The sequence below is a fragment of the Echinops telfairi genome, unplaced genomic scaffold, assembly GCF_000313985.2.
Source record: "Echinops telfairi isolate 266 unplaced genomic scaffold, ASM31398v2 ScPeMD7_23;HRSCAF=83, whole genome shotgun sequence".
NCBI classification, from domain to species: Eukaryota; Metazoa; Chordata; class Mammalia; order Afrosoricida; family Tenrecidae; genus Echinops; species Echinops telfairi.
The window spans coordinates 40,747,232-40,768,154 of NW_022103920.1; the positions used below are offsets into that span (position 1 = coordinate 40,747,232).

General features: G+C 39.7%; 1 protein-coding gene across 4 annotated transcripts in view; it reads right to left on the reverse strand.

Annotated features, from left to right (window-relative positions):
• Positions 1-1,872: 1,872 nt before the first annotated feature.
• KMT2E (lysine methyltransferase 2E (inactive)) overlaps positions 1,873-20,923 on the reverse strand; it is an 85,343-nt gene continuing 66,292 nt past the window's right edge. For 3 of the 4 annotated variants that reach the window (XM_045289015.1, XM_004702601.4, XM_045289017.1), the window contains 12 exons: positions 13,635-13,799; positions 13,042-13,350; positions 10,205-10,459; positions 9,153-9,297; positions 8,461-8,711; positions 8,100-8,156; positions 7,411-7,974; positions 6,183-6,466; positions 5,369-5,457; positions 5,134-5,259; positions 4,802-4,899; positions 1,873-4,119 (listed from right to left, as the gene is read on the reverse strand). In XM_045289015.1, coding sequence (XP_045144950.1) covers positions 2,623-4,119; positions 4,802-4,899; positions 5,134-5,259; positions 5,369-5,457; positions 6,183-6,466; positions 7,411-7,974; positions 8,100-8,156; positions 8,461-8,711; positions 9,153-9,297; positions 10,205-10,459; positions 13,042-13,350; positions 13,635-13,799 — 3,840 coding nt within the window. In that variant the 3' untranslated portion in view covers positions 1,873-2,622. The remainder of the gene's footprint in view (positions 4,120-4,801; positions 4,900-5,133; positions 5,260-5,368; positions 5,458-6,182; positions 6,467-7,410; positions 7,975-8,099; positions 8,157-8,460; positions 8,712-9,152; positions 9,298-10,204; positions 10,460-13,041; positions 13,351-13,634; positions 13,800-20,923) is intronic. The other variant, XM_045289016.1, reaches the window with a different exon arrangement.

Genomic DNA, 20,923 nt, shown 5'->3' on the forward strand with positions numbered 1-20,923 from the left:
TCCCATGGGCAACAGTGCATTTGAGTCTTCCCGGAGTGTATGAAAATCATTACCATGGAGCCAACACACCTGAGAAAAAATCGTCTAGTGCAGTTTTGGCCGTGTTAGGAAGTAAACTGGGTTATTGGGAGTTTTGAAAGGGTCCCTTTGATTAAAAAAGCCTTCCTGGATAGCTGTACAGAGATTGCTCTGGGAGTACACATTTGTACTCGGGACAGGACAGTGTGAGGGGGTTCTCGGTGACTTGATGATGAGGAAGGGGCATGTAGCGAAGTGAGAATCACTGCGTAGCAAAGCCGTAGCTGAGTTTGGCTGAATGCCCCTGCTCCTCCTCTTTCTGTAGTCGCTGTGACGTTGTCATCAAAAGTGACAGGTACATGATTCTAGTAAATTCAGAAGTGGTTTTGCTAGCAGTCACCAGACAGAACTGTCCAAGGCCAAGATAAAGTAGATGTCATTTTTAAGAAGCATAACTGTTTGAGGTGAAGGGTGGTTTCCTAACTTTTTGCTGTCCCCTTTACCTGAGCCGTACGCAGCCGGTTCACAGAGAAAGGCAGGCCACGATCTCTGCGAGGGTGACATTAGCTGAGAGTGGAAATGTCGTATTAAGTAGTCAAAAGCATCACATAAAAGCTTCTGTATGTTTCATTTGTCATGGCAGGCAATTTTAAAACCATGAGGAATTTTTAAGAAGTGATTATTTTAAAAAATGAGCTGATACCAAGGGCTCAAGTGGAAAGCAGGTGTTTTGAGAATGATGATGGCAACATGTGTACAGGTGTGCTTGACACAATTGGTGTATGTACAGATTGTGATAAGAGTTGTATGAGCCCCTAATAAAATAATATTTAAAAAATAAGTGAATATTGATAGCTTCACCATACTAGTAAATTGTGTTTAAATCTATCTAGGGATAGATGATATAAAAGCAGACAAATCCTGCTTTACTCAATAATCTATAAGTCGAATTTTGTTCGACATATTAAAGATGACAATGTTAACCAAAGTGAAGTCTTGAAATTGAGGGTTAGGATTGAGCCCTAACAACGATTGTGTTAATGATCATCACTAGCTAATTTTCAGAAAGGAAACAAAAATTTGAAGGATGAACATAAGTTATGACCAGATCTTAGTCATTTTTAGTCTGTTTGCTTTTCTCCTCTAATGCACAAAATGTGTATACTTTGCCAAAGTATGTGAGTTGGATATAAAATGTGTTAACAAATAGTGCCATTACTATTGGATATGTTTAATTTTCTCAATTTTACTATTGGATATGTTTAATTTTATGTTTAACTTTTCCCCAAATTTTCCCAAATTACTATTGGATATGTTTAATTTTCCTAATTAGCATTTCATATTTTAGTAATGATTTGAGAGTACATTTTTATTTCACTTTAGATATCTTGAAATGACACTTTTCTTTCATTTTTTACATCCAGACCAAATTTAAGAAAAAAATGTATTTCGCACTTTCTTTTTATACTATAGCTGGATCATAAATGTTAAGGTTTTCCAAGTCAGTGGTACATTTCATCATGGTTGGGGGCAAACTATTCCTTATTTTCAAAAGTTGTTGTAAATTACAGTCTGTAACTGTCTCGTGTGTTGTGCATGACCATTGCGGATCCCACTTGTATACTGCAGTCCACTTACACAGCATGAGTGGGGCAGAGAGTGTCCTGGGTGAGCTGAGCGTTACGGGCACAACCTTGAGGGCCTCCTGGCACTTGTCGTCATTAAAGTGAGGTAATATTTTGTTACCGAAAACTTCTTAGAAACTTTTATCTGGAAACTAACTTTTGTTGTGGTTATAACTTCCCTAGCAGGGCCCCCACCCCACAGCCTTAGAAGTCGTACAGGACAATTTAGTAAAACTGACATAATTGTGATTTATTAACATGAATTAAAATGCCCAACCAGTGCTTCAATGTGACAGTATATTTAAAATAAAAAAGAAATTAAAGGTCATATACTGTACTACCTTCACAAAGATCACACAGTTTTGCAAAAGACTTGTCATATGTACAATGCTATTTATCAAATGAGAAAAGCTGAAAGCAGTTATATACGCAAAAGAAATGCAGTATTTACAGTTTATCAGGAAACATTAGAAATCATCTATACATTAAATTACATTTTGCTTGCAAATAACTGATGAAATGAGCCATGTTCACACCAGACTAGAAAAATCTGTATTGCGGTTTGTTTTTGTTTTTTAATCTAAGATGCACCCACAGAAAAAAAAGTGAAGCTCCTCATGGTGCCGTTGCTTAGCCGTGTACTTATTAAGCTTTATGTATAAAATAATAAACAGTCACTAAATGAATTGAATGGCAACAATAGAATTTAAAGTTCATGTAGCATTAAATCTACTGCCAGAAAAAGAGCTGGAATGTTCACTTACAAAATAAAGACCTAATACTGGCTTAACAGCACATTTTTAAAAGGAATTTTAAAAAGCAAAAAATGGGGAAAATACAATGAAAGAGCACTGGTGTTTTCGGTTTTTGTTTTTTTATACAAAGTCTCATGTACAAGCTTTAAAAAGTACCTTAATAGGTACATATGAAATATACAGTTTATCATACAGAACATTTAAAAAAATGTTTTTGGAGTCCATTAATGCCATCCTGAACCATGGTAACTGTTCTGAAATGTTGGTGGCACCTGTGCTCTGTGAATTGGAATCTGTCCAGGCACTGGAGATGCCTGCTGAGGTCCTTGAACCCCATGCGGCAGGGCCACAGAGCCAGGATGAGGACAGAACCCTGAAGCAGTAGGTGTTGGAATACTGTTTGGTCCTTGGGGTTGGAGATGAGGACCTGCAACGGGTAGTGGACAGTGTGGCCCTGTTCCAGAAGGCTGGTGTTGGGGTCCCGGTCCCAAAGTGGTCTGGTGTGTAGCTTGGGAGGGATATGGTGGCACAGCTGGATGAGCACTTGAAGGAAAAAGTGGAGGTCCTTGATGAGGGGGGTGGTGTAAGGCTTGAGTTGATGTGCTGTGATGGCCAGAAGCCAAAACATTGGAAGGTGGAGGCGGCGGAGGCGGTGGGGGTGCTGAATTTATAACATGCTGGTGTTGTGCTTGTAGACTCTGGAGTCCGGTGGAGGGGTGGGGAGGTGGGTGGTGATGGGGGGCAGGACCTGGAGGTGGAGGAGGCGGGGGTAAATGGTGTCCAGCAGTTTGAGCATGAATGTGCGACCCAGGGGCCACCGCTAGAACAGCCCCTACTCCGTGTGCAACCGTGTGTGGCTGTTGAACAAGGTGTGGTCCTGGAGCAGGCGGGGGTGGGGGTGGTGGTGGGACGACAGCAGCAGCCGTTTGATGGTGAATAGTCGGGTTCTGGGAGGACAAAAAATGCCCTGGAGTAACGTGGTGGCCTGCGACTGTAGGCTGGCTGGTGGCGCCAGGAAGTGCTGGATTTGGTCCTGATGCGAACACGGTTTGGTGGGAAAGACTGCCTTTGAGCTGACTATAGCTTTGAAAGTTTGCAGAGGGCTGCTGGCTTTGATAGTAAGACGAGGTGGAAGGAGGTGGAGGGGGTGGAGGAGGTGGGGCCGTGCTGCTCAGACTCGGTTGGTTGAACTGACTGTAAGTTGCTGGAGATTGTCCTGAGGGTGTCTGTGTAAATAACGCGCCTGGAGTTGCCTGCTGAGTACTTGCTGGAAGGTGCTGTGCTGCTGGGTAAAAATTCCTCGGAGGCTCTCTCTGAGGTGCTCCAACTTGAGGTGACTGTGAATGGTGGGGCCGGTAGGGAGATCCTAGCTGCTGGGAAGGCGGCTTTGGTGAAAGGTACCCGTGTTGCACAGGGGGGTGGGGCGTAGTGGCCTTGGGAGGGTTCTCTATGTGAGGTGACGGAGGACAGTGCAACTTGACCTGTGCAGAAGGCAGCTTCTGTGAATGTTGCTCAGATGAGTTGCGAAGGTGTGGCTGAGGAATTGGATTCTTTGAAAGTGCTTGGGTGACTGTTGGTAGCGGTTTCTGTTGGAGCTCTGTTTTTAGGTGAACCCCATTTTCAGTTTCTGGTACAACACTGGTCGCCTCCCAATGGGGATCTGGCTTTATGAGTATTTTCCCATGTGGCTGAGCAGGAGCTACAGGTCCAGGTGAACCAGGCTATGAAAAGAAAAAGTCTATTAACTTTCTGGTTGTTTTGGGTTTTTTTGTTTTTGGGGTGGGTTGGAAAAGTTAGCTTTTCCCCCCCCCCAGCAGTTCCAATAAGTTCTTACAGTGAGCTTAAACTAAATTCCCTGTATTACTTTTTATTGAAGTTAAGGAAAATAATGATCTTTTCAGTTGTATTTGCCCCCTTCCTCCCATAAATGATACCTATTTTTTTAGCTTTCAAAATCTTAAACTATGTCATTAAGTTTGGGTGCTATAATTGAAATTTGTATGACAAAACTAATGGTAAACTGGTTTGGGTAACTCAACTTGCTCCCCCCAAAATTTCAATTTTTGATACTATTCAAGTATAACTAATCAAATATAGACTACTTAAATGTGTATGATTTTCTTTTTCAAAAAGAACTAATTTGCAGTTTCCTCACTCATGGCTCCTAAAGCTTTGAGATGACCACGACTAAATGGTGGCACAGGTTGGGACTGTCTGTTCTGTAACTGAATGCCATTGAACCATTTTATTGGTTGGTAAGATACTTACTGAAAATGCATGGATACTAGATACTAAGTAGGTAACACGGTAACACAGTGGAATGTGTTTAACAGAGAAAAAACATCTGCATGCTGACACTGCCTCTGATTGGTAATTATCAAAGCTGTGTGCACTACTTGTTACCTTGCTGGATTTTGAAGGACTTTTACAAATCTTTTGAGAAGAATCTGGAGATGGACATTCATTTGTAGGTGTGGGTTCTGGGTTTTCAGGATCTGGGTCTATAAAACAAAAGAAACTTAAGTTAATGGAAAGTTATAAGATATAGTTTGACTTTATGAACACTTCAAAGCAGTATTTACTATTGAACTATTTATTCAAATCAACTTTATAAAAGCCCCCCCCATTTTTTTTTATAAAAAGGTGCTTAGAAAATAAAATTTAAAAGGTGTTTAGGATTATAATCATGAGAGAAAAAAAAGATTATAACCATGATAGGTCATCTGCTTACTGACCTTCCATAAGTTCACTGAAAGAAGGGCCTGGGCCCATTGGTTGCAACTGGGGAATGTGATTTGAATGAGATGAAGGTGAAGACTGAACATGACTCGGTGAGCATGAGATACATGGTGACTCTCCCCCTGGAGATGAAGCAGAAGCAGACCCAGAGAGAACATTAGAACCACCAAGAACCAGGGGACAGAGCGATTAGCTGACTCCACGGGTTGGTGAAAGATCAAGCTCACTTACCACTATCTCTATCTTTTCGGTGGTCGCTGAGAAGTAAAGCTCTCTGATAACTCCGTTCTCGCACCTGTTCCACTGAAGTGGAGGCGGTCCTTTAAAGTAAAAGGTACTGTTAGCTGGAAGAAATACCTGACTACTGATCACCGTGACCTCTCAGACCAAAATTTTTCTTCAACTAGGAAAATGGCCATTTACGATTTTAAATTAGGGACCCCCCCAACTCTCAAGTCTATTTTAAGAATTCATTCATTCTTTTACCTTAAGCAATTTCTTGGTGAAAAGACAAGAGAGCTGAAGGATTATAGTGTGTTGATATTCAAAATCATTTTCAGTTATCAATGATACCGAAATATGCCTTTAAAAATTACTTTGTGTCAGGACTGTCAACTACTGTGAAGTTCTCAGAAGTAAGGGGCAAAGTGCATGCAGCCCTCTTCCCCGGCCACAGCCCACTCCTCTCTCTAGCTGCTTTCTTTCCTACTGAAGAAACACTAAAGTCAAGAAACAGCAAGATACTGACTGATCAAGGTTTTCTGGAAAAGAATTATCTATGTGTGAATTATAAGAACAAATCACCCAAGAGTAAACACAATGGACCTTTAACAACAATGAAAACATTGAGGTCGCTTGAAATCCTCAGCCAGGATGACCTTTCAAGTTGCGGCCACCAATCTCTTATCTATTGAGCTGTGGTCGACATTAGCAAAACTCGGGACACGGGAACACAGTTCCTGGAAGGACAATCATTCAACCCTTGAAGAGCACAGCTCCACTCACAATCAGCTATGTGAAAAGTTAACTTTTTAAACAGGTTTACCATTGTACTTCGGGTTCATTCTTCTCACTGGCAGAAGCTTCCTTAGCAGGACAGTTATTGCTGGTTTCTTCAGGAGCATCACTGTGAGCAGCGGCTGGTGTTGGTAAAGGGAGGCTCCCAGGGTTTTCCACCGGCTCTCCATTTTCACTACTGTGGGCACACCCATTGCCGCTGGTGGAGTTTCCACTTGGGTGAGGTGAAACACTGACCGGTGGAAAGTGGTCTGCCTTAGAGCCACTTTTCCTAGCTTCCCGTTGCCTCTTACGGTATTCTAATAGAGAAACCTTCAGCAAGAAAGGTAAGGAGAAGCAAATCTTTCATTCTTGTTATATATGTTAGAGCTAATCACTCTTTTAAATAGAAACATTTTATTATGAAAATTATATAAAATAATTTTCTGAACAAGTAACAATAATTAAAAATATCAAATGTCTACAGTATGCTAGGCATTGTACTATATGATTTACATTATCTCACAACAACCCTATGAAATAGGGATAGAATTATCCCCATTTTACAGATGAGGAAATTGAGTAACTCACTCACTCAAGGTCACAGCTGGTGAGTGTTGGAGCCGGGATTCGAACCTAGGTCTTATTGAAAGCCCGTGCTCTTTCCACTATACTACATTGCTTCCCACAAAGTTGCCAACTGGACTCTGTTATAAAAATTAAAAGCACACATCACTAAAATTCTTTGACTTGCAAAGCAATAAGCTTATGAACAAATACATGTCGTTTTTCCTTTTCCTCTGAAAAATCAGGCATTCTAATTGTCTCAGTTTATGGGCCAAAGAATGGGGCTAAATCTGGGAACTTAATGTTGCTAATACTTACAAGCCTTTATCAATACAATCTCTAAAAATGCATTTACATCCATGGTCTAAGTGCGAGATTTTCTGAGGGGCAGGGCTCCATGACACTGCCTAGTCTATGTGAAACGAAGGCGAATAGGGCACAGTTATCTAGTTACTCGGATGGGAGTGTGTATTTTGTGAAAGGACTTGTTTGGTGAAATAAATCATAGTGAAATTTTTGCAACAAACTCCTTAACAGGGATTTTCTGTATTGGAGTTTTTAACTTTTTCTGCAAACATGTCCTAGTTAAGTGACATTTACATAGGTTTTTTAATATGACATACCAAAAGTTTAACTTGAGAAACGAAATTAAGAATGCCTTACATAATACACATTATAGCTACTCATCATAAAGACTATAAATTTGTAACCTTTTTCTTTTGTGGTGGGTTCTGGGGTGTGCAACTTCCATCGATCAAACTGTCACTGACAGTCCGTCCAAAACCAGATACCAGTCCATCTTCTGAAGCACAAAACACGGTAGTTTCCATAAACATGCCTCTGGTATCCTCTTGCATCAGGCACTTGGACTCACTTATTCGGAAGCCACCTCCAACCTCCAACTGATGTGAGGGTGTCAAATCCCTCAAGTTAGAGTTTACTGAGAAATTAACTCCTGTTCTGTCAGGACTCTTCACCCAGGAAGAGTAGGCTGTGCCTCGTCCAGTGTGGGGAGACTCCAGTTGGCTGCTGGCCTCAGTCCTGTCGTGGGTGGGTGTCTCCATGCTTTTATGTAAGGCAGTCGGCTCGATTGCATCGAGTCCCAGCGGAAGGTCTGCCCCGGGCTCCTTTTCCCCAGGGCACTGCCTGCTGGCCTCAGTCCTATTCCTTGGGCTGGTGTAACCAATAGTCTTTATTTCTTGCAGACCCAGCTCAGTGAAGTTAGAACTTCTGAGAGGCCCCAATGTTAACATGGTTGAAGATCTGTCATATCCCTGTTTGCAGAATTAAAAAAAAAAAAAAAATTACACCAGTAACACTATCTTGACACTGCTTATTTCAGAATCTGCCAATAATTTAAATAATACTAGGGCAGTCACCTTTTGCTGTAATTCCTTACCTCTTGACTATAAGTGCGTCTCTTAATTTCTGGAGAACTTTCTGGAGAAGAAATATTCTATATAAAAAGAGATTACAATTGATCATTAAAATATATTGCCAAACCCATACGCACAGAAATAAACTAAAATTTAACACAAAAAAACTGCAAGACTGGTTTGAGAGTTTTCTGTTTTATTTCCATGTCCTCAAAATACCAGATTTAAGGTAAAGCTGATACATGTAATCACCTGACCTCCGTATCAGTAAGAAGAATGCACATTTTAATGAAAGTTTCAATTAACAGTAAGTTCATTTCAAATTCCGCTTACGTTCTGAAAAGTATTTTTTACTCGGTACACAAGTTCATTTACATTTCTTACCTCAAAGTGCATGGTATTTCCTGGTGTGCCAGGTGTTACTGGGGTTATTGGTGAATATATCGGCTTATAACCATTTCGACAAGTTTCATCGTCTGCTTTTGTCCGGGGAGGAGTGGCAAAGGATGAGTCTCCAGGAGTAAGGTCCGTGTGAGTTGGCGTAGCGTACGGGGAAGGAGTGGGTGTGGAGGTTTCGGAGTAAGCGGAGTCTAGTAACGGATAAAGTCTCCGTTTTTTCAGTGGTGTAGTTAAATCTGTTAGTGAAAAAAAAAAAAATCCAAAAGGTATTAGTTACTACGACATCCAAGAAAGTATCAAAACATCAACCATACTAAAAATGACAACTTTAAGACAAGATTGACATGAAGCAATCTCCCCTGCCTGTAGGAACTGCACGGGTAGCAAGCGTTCCCCTGCTGAGGCCTCTCGGCACTGTATTTCACCTTCTTAAAATCCTCCTGACTCTGTAAAGCAGCTTGTCCAAAGGCTAAATAGCCAAAAACTGAACCATAAATTCTGGGTAACCTATTATAAATAAGGAATTTGTCTATATATTCACCAAAACAGGGACAGCAAAGCCCAAGTTCCCATGACCAGGAAATGTGCAGTCTGGCACAGCAATCACTAGAAAACGCCTGTTGTGAAGCAGCTCTGGCCACGTTCCTCACAGTAACAACACTGAAAAGAAATTCTACCTGGAAGGGAGAAGCTATCATTCAATAGCAGTGGGCTTTTACTTTCACCATTGACTGTAGGGCTTCTGCATCTTTCTTGACAGGGTGAATTAAATCTATGTAAAACGACGGAATTTTCTTCTTCCAGAGCTTGTTTCAACCATCGCTGAAATACATGAAATTGGAAATAATGAATTTTCGGCCATTTACATAAGATGTACATACATAGAGGGCATATTTCAAAAGCATTCACAACTAGGGATGGCAGGAAGGCATAAGGTTGCCATCTGCCTTAGCCGAGATTTTATTTTTATCATTTTATTGGAGCTCATACAACAATCCACACATAAACATCAATTGTGTAAAGCACACTTACACATTCGTTGGCCCTCATCATTCTCAAAACTCTCACTTTCCGCTTGGGCTCCTGGAATCAGCTCATTTTCTCCCCCCTCCCTCATGAACCCTTGATAATTTATGAATTATTTTATCATATCTCACACTGCCCGGCATAGCTGAGTTTGTTTTTTAATCATTTTATTAGGGGCACATACAACTCATCACAATCCACAAGCATATTCATTTTGTACATTCATTGCCCTCATCATTCTCAAAACATTTGCTCTCCACTTAAGCCCCCGGCATCAGGTCCTCATTTTTCCCCTCCCTCCCCGCTCCCCACTCCCCCATGAGCCCTTGATAATTTATAAATTGCCCTGTCCGACGTCTCCACCCACTTTTCTGTTGTCCGTCCCCCAGGGAGGAGGTCACATATAGTTCCTTGTAATCGGTTCCCCCTTTCCAACCCACTCTCCCTCTACCCTCCCAGAATCACCACTCACACCACTGGTCCTGAAGGGATCATCTGCCCTGGGTTCCCTGTAGTTCCAGTTCCTATCTGTACCCTCTGGTCCAGCCAGACTTGCAAGGTAGAATTCGTGTCATGATAGTGGGAGCGGGGAGGAAACATTTAGGAACTAGGGGAAAGTTGTATTTTTCATCATTGCTACATCGCACCCTGACTGGCTCATCTCCTCCCATAGCCGAGTTTTTATATTCCAAGAAAAGGTTACCTTCTTGCATGAGCCAGAAGTGTTTTCAGGGGGTTCTCGTCTTCTCCTTTTTTCTGAAAGGAATGGTGACGTAAATCGAATATAATGCTTAGGAGTAGAGTAGACATGGGGAGTGTAGGTAAGACCTGGTAAGGAATTGAGCTGTGTGGCCAGCACTTCAGGGTCTGTCGTTATGCGCAGGGGCCTTTCTGAAAGGCTGTCTGAAGGTCTTCCAGTCTTCTCATTCTTCTCACTTAACCATTCATTGACCAAGTGCTGAAGAAAAAAATTCGAAATTACACAAGATACTCTTTATTAAAATATAGACTGTTTTAATTAGGAATCAGGAAAATAATAAATCGCACAATTTAAGTCGTTCATGTAAGATGTCCAAATGATATGATTCAATATTCCTTTATCTCATCTGTTATTCCCAGTATTTTCTACACAGCATCTTGTAGAATGTATATAAGTAAGATACTAATACTTTTTAGTTTAGGAAACCAGCGCATATGAATAAATACAAACACTAAATTAGGCTTGTGTCTCATAGGTGAAAGAAAACAAAAGAAAGCTCAGTTTAAACTGATTAAAACAGGGCTTTCCAACCTGGCTAAGGAACCCTGGTGGCACCGTGGGTTAGGTGTTAGGCTGCTAGGTACAGAGTTGTAGGTTTAAGCTCAACAGCTGCTCCAGAAGAGAAAAATGAGACTTCTACACCTATAGGGTTGCTGTGAGTTTGGTTTTTTCCCCTCAGTGGTTTCAAAGGAGACGTTGCCAGTGCAGTACTTTTAAAAGAAAATGATGTGCATTGGAAATCAGAGATTGAATACCAATAATCTGACCCATCTCATATTCCTGTTTGGAAAATTCCGGCATTTTGTTTTGTTTTAAACCACTCTGCTGGTTCTTTGGTATGTAGTGGACACAATTCAGTCTTTGTGGGCCATTTTCAGATTTAATGATTACCCAACTGTTTCTGAAAGTTCAGTTGTAATGGGCATGGAAATAATATTCTTTTTGTTATATGGGCATCCATATCTCTTAGCTAGATATCAAAATATTCTTTTTTATTATAAATATAATGTCTAGATAATTTGGAAAGTAATATGGGACTTTAAAAAGTTCATGGGAAGATTAAATTAAAAGGAAATAGAATTATCCCACAAATATTTCGAAACCCCCTCATTTTACACACACGCACACACTTTACAAAACATTAAGAAACAGCCTTCCCATCTTCTAGAAATGACCACTATGAACACTTGGATCTTTTTGGCCATGTATACAGGACTCTATATATACATAGAACTTCCTATCTACGAGTAGCAACAGAATGGGGAAGCACCTGAACTCTCAAGAGTAACCTGGAGGTGATATGTGGGAACTTTGAGCACACTGTATAACATTTTTTGCACCATTTCTGTAAAACAAGTCCTAATAAACCCAGGTCTCCAAATGCAGTTGTGAAGAACAGAGGAATTAATACATAGAAGCTCTGAGGAAGGGTGGTGACGGGGTGTACATGTGCGTGCATCAGCTTTGAAAATTAGTAATTAGTAATGTTACGTTTCTATTCTTTCTAAATTCACATTTTCTTACTCTTGATAATGTTTTCATATACTATACAGATCGATTGCTAGTGGATATATGCCAGCACCACATGCCAGAACAGTATCCGAGAGTAAGTTGTAGTGGTAAAGTGAATGAGGTCTTTCTTTTATGGGCAATAACTACAATTTGATTCTTCTACTTAGTCAAACAGTACGTTGGTTTAAATATGGTTGAAACACCATACCTTTGGCCACAAGGTTTTTTTAAGAGGATGAGGTGAGGGTAAACGAGGGGGGCTTTAAAAAGTTCATGAATCCTCTTACTAGGGGGAGGCAGAAGTCCACATTCAGCCAGGAATTGAAATTAACTTTATGGCCACAGCAATAGTCAACCAGGGATCATGTCAATACTTATTTGCAATTGAGGTAGCTTCTTTTAAACCTGTTGGTTCAGTTTTTATAATACAATTAAAAGAAAAGTCAGAATTCTTTACTTTCCAAGGCGAGCATGGTTAGAATGTGGGCTTGCTTGCTTATGCTGTTAGGAGAAGGGATGAGTAGGGAACCAGCTGTCCTTAGATCTTAGCACTCCAGAAGCCCGTGACTCTACAACAGGTAAGTTCGACTCCTCATGGCTTAGCGCTGCCTACAAACTGTACTGATCATGTCAGAACAAACACAAAGCAAATGGCGTCTAGCAAGTGTGCCACAGAAGTATGTCGAAAGAATGTTGCTGCTCCCATCTGCTGGATCCACTGCAACCACAAGTGGAAGGAAAACGGACACTCAGCAAGGGCAGTGTTCACTCTGGAGCTGTAAAGCTCAGCTCATATTAACTCTGTTAATAGTTTCCTATAATCAATTCATTACGTCTGGCAGTAGTTTTTCAAAGACTTTTATTAATGAATTGATCTAAAATTACTCTTTAAAAGTTTCACATTCTTAGTACATTCTACTGAAGTTAACATTTCCTTTATAATTTTCATAATCTACCTATACAATGTAATCGATTAAAAAAGGATAACAATAACATCTAAAACTAGTTTTAAAGAAGAGCGATGAGCTGTAACACTAAAGGGCATCGTGACCTACTGGACATGATCACTTTACAAGAAAGCAAAACTGCAACGGATTTTATTCCTGCTAAAATAGCATGTTGAATTCTTAAGAGACATAATTTTTAAACTTGTAGGTTTTAGCCATTTGTTCATTATGAGATGTTACAGAATGAATTTTTTCAAAGCAATAATTACCATAACCACTGTTAGCAAATTGAGTTTCTATTACATTCCTTAAGAACCATACCTTCTTTGTTTTGGGGTACTTTGTAGGACACTTATTAAGTGCTGGAACTTCGGTTTCAGTAATTATTTCTGCTAGTGCAGTTTCCGTTTCTGGCTCTACTGCAAGTACAGCGTTTTCAATGTCATTTTGTTGGGAGGCAACTTCTACGTCAGGAGAAGATGGCTGGATATCTGAACACATGCTGACAGTCCGGTGTCTCCGGCGCTGCTGGCCAATGTGAGTCCTGCCCCGAGAAAAGCTTTTTCTCTGCTTAGTTCTGTTCACTTTGGCAGGCGTGGGCTTGCTAGTCGTTTCTTCTTTTGCTTGTTCCTAATTGACATAAGAAACAGTGTTAGATAAACTATTTTTAAAAAGAAAGCACCTAAAACATTACCCAATTTCCTTATTAATCTACAATTTACTTATGAATTATGACAACATGTCACATCATGTAAAACCTTGGCTTCAAAAAATAAAGTATATGGCACCTCAGGTAGAAATTCTCATAGTTGGTTGTTGTTTTTTTTTAACAAATCCTACCATTGAAAGGCTAATGTCTGAGGCTATTGGTAGGGCATTTGGCCGACAGGGGTTGATTGCCCAGTGAGTGATACCTGGAGAGCCTCTGCGTCACTGCTGGGCTGCGCGTCCTTGCCCTCGGTTTTCACCTCCGTTTTGGCTGTGCTGATTCTTTCCAAAGCTTGTTCTCGCCTCTTCTCTCTCTTTTCAAGTCTGGCGAAAGCTTGCAGAATTGCTTCCATTTTCCTTTCTTCTCTAGTCTGGGAAATTTAAATTTTAATAAATATTGCTCTGAAGTATACGCAAAAACTCCAAATGTGCATGGCAAATTAAAAATACCATTGTTACCATAACAGAAATACTTTTATTATTGGTAGATATGATAAATAATTTTAGTAAGCACTGCCATTACAGATGCACTTCATGAAAGGGGCACTGGATGACTTAAGTGTTAATGGTGAGTAAAAGGTTCAAAACCACCTTGCTTTACCAATATTACTACAGAAATCAACCCTTTTTAAAAGATTCCGAGTTAAACTAAGTAAAATGTTGAAAAGCTGTGACTCTAGATAAATTAGTTACCTTTCTGAGACAACAGAATGTGGCTCATAACACTTAGGCTTTACTGGATCGGTACTATTACTCAGACAGAAAATGTCAACATTTTCAAACAATACTTGGGAAAATAGTAGGCATTCCATAAGTGTTAATTGTTCTATTTTAGCCCACTTGCCCATTATAATTCTTATAAGGCATTCCTCTACCTTCTGCTCTTCCTGTCTTTTACTGACAGTGCAAGGCAGGGACTGAGGAACAGCAAGGGTTCCTTTGAGCGGCAGTTCGCCTTGGATGGAGAACTTTAAAAGCAAGACCCAGAGCCTTGACAAGTGGGCCTGGCAAATGCTTCAGCTTTCAACCAGAAACGGGAAGCACGTCCATCAACTGTCCAGTTCTCCAAATGAAAAGAACCAGGTCCTGAGGCTCAGATCCATTTGTCTTTCCTCCTTTATTGTCATCGATGTGGGGAAGAAAGAAAGAAAGATCAGAAACTCAAGGTCTGGCTGCCAGGGGCTCGTCAACAATGGGCTTTAGTTCCAGTAATTACCAACAGATAAATAAGCATCAAGACACCAACACTCTGGAAATTACCCACCGTTCTGTTTTCTCATTTGTTACACTCTGTAAGGGAACAAAGCAGTATACCAACAAACTCCTCGCATAATACTAATATACAGATTTCTAATTTGTTAACAGTAAATTCCCATACTGTAAATGTGCTACCTAAAAAAGTGTGTCATACTCACTCAGGAAACTAGTCTACAGAGGTAAGAATACTTGCTCATGGATACAGGCCTGTATCTTGGATCTCTACTCTGGGATGGGTAATCAGTCAGACACCAAAAAGTATCAGCAAAAGATGGCCGCCTTTCATATATACTAAATATTTTGAAATTAAATTCTTTGGACAATTCCATGTCTCAGGTCTCTAAATTCTTCACTACTACTCACCTTTTAATCTTAGGTCTATTAAAACCCTGTTCCTGTATGCTAAAATAACAACAGAAAATACACAACTGTTGCTGTTGAGTTGTGACTCATGGCAACTTCATTCATGGTTCCAGCATACAGCCGTGCTCTGGAAGATACTCACCAGCAACGAGCAGGCAAGCAACAAGCAGGCCTTCTGAGGTGCTTTTCGTGGATTTGAGCCACCATCTGTTAGTAGTAGCTCAGCACAACCCTCGATGCCACATAGGGACTCTTCGGTATTTGGGTTTTAAAACTTATTCGGAAATCTAAAGTGAGAGTTTATATAATTGCTTTATCTAGTAAATCTGGTTGGAAAGTAGTTCTCCAAACAAATTCAATGTGGGAAGAAATACGGTGCCATGAGAAAATAAACGCCTACAAGCAGGAATAATTTTAGGAAGAAGTTTTGTATATTATCTGAGGTTTTGTAAGATGAACGAGAAATTAGGCCAAAAGATGTTTCTTTGACATGGTTCAAATTTCACTTGTGTGGAATTATCAGAACAAAATACATAAAGACCGAGAATCATTCAGTTAAAAATACAGTTCATTGGTAGTCAAAGCAAAACCTCAATCTTAGGACTCGAGATTGTATGACTTTAAAATGACTCAGCCTATTTTAGTAAGTCAAAGCCCATGTTTACATTAAGTGACTCAGAAGCACAGCAATGTTTATCCAAGTGTCTTTTATTCTGAATACCCTGATAACCACTGACCTACCACACAAAGCAAATGCTACAACTGTCAACTGAGTAAGAATGAAGCAGAAGGCAATTAACAGATTTCGGAATAGTTTTAACCCAGCTTCATAAGACACTGCATGGGTGTATAAATACCTTATTTTCTACAGTGCATTCAAATATTTTAAATCCTTTAAGGTTCATGCCATCCAGCTGTGTACTCACTGCTGTTATCTAAGAATTCTGTTGACAACATACCTAAGCAGACTGTATTAAACTCATTTTATCGCTCCACCAGAATAATAGTTTATATACCGTGAAGGAGTTGGAGTGGATTAGAGCCCTTTTTAATAACCCCAGCAGATTGTTGTAGACCCTAACACCCTGTGCTTGATCTTATTTGCTCCACTTCTTACACTTCTCACTACTATTCATATATTCTAAAACGATGATTATGTCCATTTCTGCAAGCTGGACAATAGATCAAGCTTGGTATGCAGTTAGAATCAGATACGGTTGTTTTTCAGGAATGTGTTAACTTTTGGCACAAAAATAATGCTTGAGTGTGGGGGGTGGGGTGCGTGGAGCTATAGGATTGCTTTTATGACAGTATTATGGCTTTGCTACATACAGCATTGTAATTTTCTATATAGGAAAATGCTTAATGTTATGTCTATAGGATTTTATCACTTTAGGAGTGACAAAACAATTTTTTAAAAACCAACTGTGTGCTTCAAACCAGAAACATCTTAGAACAAAAATTCAACTTGAAATCTTTTAACTTTGTACTTGGAAGAAATAACAGGATTGTCGTCTCAAGCTACCTGTTCAACAGGTGCAGAAAAATAGCTCAAGGATAAGTATTGACATTTCCACTTATATTCAATGTGATTTATAAGCTGTACTTACACTATATTTATGATATATTCAGCATTACAACCAAAAATAGACATCAGTAGGTGAATTTTTAAAACCATCCCAGTTAGAGAAATGTAGCTGGTAACTTGAAACTAAGTTAGAAATTACTGAGTGTATAAATTAATGGATGGCACAGCAAGTAGCTTTAGAGGGAAATTTGCTGGCTGTGGGGTTTAAGAACTGAGAAACAATGACTGAGGGGACCTAGGGACTCCTGATGTGCCTTTCTGCCTTGCCATTCGCTAAAAGGTAACTTTTCTTGAATATCATAGAAATAAAAAGTTCTGCCCTAAAATCTCAGAGAAACAAAGATTCCTTATGCAAAAATAATTCCCTGTATCAATTAGAAATGAAGTTCTGAAATTTTTTTTAATGGCTATGATTATTGGTTACCAATGAAGATTATCCAGTACAGTAGTAGTTTGTATACTATCCATCGTTTCTCTCTGTCCCAGTGATGTTCATGGTCCTGTTTACGCTTTGGTATTCATTTTTCTGTACACCCTGCCATCACTGAAAGCAGCCTGAAGGAAAAGACTTGGCCTGCCTTGTTCATGAGCACCTCAGTACCCTTAGTGATGCTTAGCATATAGCAAACACGAACTTTTTGTTCAGTGAGAAAGGCTTGAATCGTCTAGAACATGTGTCACTGCTATTTGAAGTCATAAAGAGGATGCTATTAAGTAAGATTTTGGAAATACTTATTGCAAGGCAGTTAAAGCAGAACATTCCTAATTTTAACAATACCTATGCGAAAACAAGGCTTTTTGCAACTCTCTAACATGTTATTAATGTCTTATCTTTAAGTAAACCGTTCCTAAACATTGATGAGAAAACTAGATCTTAGAGAAAGATTCTTAACCAGCATCAATGTAATTTCTGAACAGCTTTTAAATGACCACAAGCCCTGGACTCTCAACAATGAGGCTTTATTATAGTGTTCACTCAACTGTCCACAGCGCACACACTTTCAACAAAACCTCAGGGGAATGCCTTTTTGTTTACTTGCAAAGTCTCCAGGGTACTATTTGTACAGGGCTGTTCCTGTGCACCGTGCACTCTGACTCCTAGCCGACAAGAGTAGAACTACATGGGAGAACACAACCAAGTCTTGTCTTCTGTGTATGTGAACAGCCAGGCTTTTAACCACTGTGCTATTAGTAAGCTTCATTTCAATCACAACACTTAAAGGTAGTCCATTTTTCCTGAAATTGCTGCCATGAACATTTTGTTGGCTCATTTATTGGGCATCTGCTTTCATAAAAGCCAGGCATTCCCCTCACATCCCCAAGAAGCGGGACTATTACAAAAGTACACATTTTTGCTTATATTCTTGTGAGATGTTTATACTCGTAGAATCTCTTATCTAGGTAACCCTGCCCTAAGTCAGTTGTGACTCACAGTAACTCTCAACAGGGTTTCCAAGATGACATTTTCATGGCAGCAAAAAGCCCCATCTGGCCTTGTGGTTAGCAGTCCAAGTAGAGGGACCCATGGTACCCTGAGGGCACCTTGAGATCTAGGTAACTACTAACTACTTGTTTTATCCTTCCATTCACTACCCTAAGTGTGAAGACCTAATGAATACCTTCTATCAACTCCAATTAAGTAATGCATTTCCAGGGTACTTCAATAAGGAGGCCATAGAAAACTTTATTTTGAAAAGTTAATTTTTAAATGCTGTATTCGGAGGGTTTCCCCCTGCCATTTTAAGTGATTGCTTATTTAAATAGACAAAGACGCTCTTCACAATACCTAACCCTTTCTTTGTACGCTCCACCTGTGGTGAGGCTACAACTCTTGTCCTTGTTTGCAATTTAGTGAGCATGTATAATCTACGTATTTACAATGCCATAGCTTAACTGAGCTGCCTATAAGGTTCCCCCAAACCAATTATAACTTGCCCAAGGATTATCTTAAGAGCCAACAGAGAAATGTAGAATATCCATTCTTCATTCCATTTTCCATTCCGCATTTTAGCCACAAGTTTGCTACTGTTAAGTGTTTAAGAACGTCCTAAGGATGGTGAAAAGTACAACCAAAAATAATATAGAAAAGGGAAATGTTAAATCCAAGGCCAAAGAAAAGGATCTGATGTTTTCACAAAATCTATAATCAATCTTTATCCCCATATACTCACACATACTACCACACAGACTCAGATAAAATCCTAGTGAAAAAGGATTAACCACATTTTTCTTCCCTCTAGTCTCTTACCCCTAGAGAAATAAATTCCATACAATTTAGCCCCCAGTTTGCATTTGTATGCAGGTAATCTATGCTTGTTAGAACCTCACTCATAAGCTCCATCATAAATACTACCTAGTACATGCAGCAATCTCTGATCCTCCCAGCAAGAAGTGACCTACCATGTATTTCCTAATGAGCCCTGGTGCACTGTCAGGTGAGTTATTAAAACTCCAGTCACCCTCGGGTAGAAAGATGAGGCTGGCTGTTCCTATAAAGATTCCAGTATCAGAAACCCCCTCAAGCAGTGGTTCTCAACCTTCCTAATGCCATGACCCTTTAATACAGAGTTCCTCAAGTGTGGTCACCCCCCCCACCATAAAATTATTTTCGTTGCTACTTCATAACTAATTTTGCTATTGTTATGAGTCAGGCAACCCTTGGGAAAGGGTCGTTCAACCCCCACAGGGGTCAGGATTGACTCAATGGCAGCGAGGTTGGGTTTTGGTTATGTTTTGGTTATGTTTTATTTTACTCTACTACTCCTGAGACTCCTAGAGGCACAGGGGCTATATAAGCACTTAGCTATCAACTGAAAGGTCGGCAGTGTGAATCCCCCAGCTGCTGTGTAGGGGAGAGATGGGGTCATCTGCTTTTGTAAGATTACAGCCTTGGAAACTGTTGGCGCAGTCCTGCTTTGTGCTGTAAGGTAACTGACACCATGGTAATGAATCCATGGTTACTACCTTTTTTAGGGGAGAAAAGCAGTTTGGGTGAAAGTTTATGATGCAAATTCATTTTCCATTCAATGTAGTCACATTTTGTTTCCTGACATCACTTGCAGTGAGGCCCCTCAAAGTATCAGCACGCTCTGCACTTAAGTGGCTTGTTGCCATTCACCCTGCCTTGTGAACTTCAGTTTGGGTGCTCCTCACTGGTGCTGCTGCTCACTTTATAGACCTACCTACTGTTTAGATGAATGGTAATTTTCAAGAGAGGGTTCAATTCCAGGATTAAGATCTCTTTTTTAGACCAATAAATAAGTCTGGTCCTTTTTTTTCCTTTCCCCTCCTCTTGGTTACCACATATTTTTGTTAATTGTTTTATAAATGGTCCTAAGGGCGGAGAGTGTACAGTTTTTCATTCTCATCAAAATAAGCAAAGTGAGTAACCCAAATACATAAATAAACCCACTGATGCAATTAGAGACTGAACAAGATGCTAAATGTTGTTCTGTGTGAAATTGCCATTTGTGTATGTAAACAGTCAAAAGAGCAATTTCATATGGCTCAAGCTATAAAAAGATGAAGCACATTTACATTTTTTGCATTTACATTTATAGATGACATTTTCTTTTAAGAGGATTCTGAGGCTTCATCTGAAAGGAGGCTATGAATGACTTCTTTTATCACAATCTGGCATAGCACAGCTATTATGCCCCGTCATCCATGTAAGAGATTAAAATTCTGTCCTCTCATGGGAGAAAATTTAAATCTGTTTAACAGACTTCTCTGGATTAGTACCATGACGACTATTTTTACTTTATCCAGGTTTACTTGTTTTCAGTTGCCACTTTATTTGACCTTTTCTTTCCAACTACTGTTTACCTAATCAATACAAAAGACAAGGAAAAAAAATCACTTTAACTTTTCTAAACCAAGTATTGTGGCCCACGAATACTAACTTTTGGGGAAAGTGGAATATTAGTTGCTTAATTCTAAGATGCATGGTTTTGTGTTAATATTGAGTATACCCAATAATTCCAATATCAACACAAATGTACCAATTGGAAATAATAGAACTATAATAACTGAAGGATTACTTGGAAAGGGACCAAAGGAAGATTTTAAAAGTTTTATTTCAAACCCTTTCACGATACCGGACAAATTATAAACACACTTTTCAAGTTTTCCACATTGTAGTCCATGAAACTACCCAGCTTTACAGCCATGTAAGATATTACATTAAACATGTTAAGATGGATATGAAAACTTTGGAATGTTCTATATTATTATATTTATAAAAGCAAAATCAACCGAAAAGGGATTCCTAAGAAAGCACTACCCCCC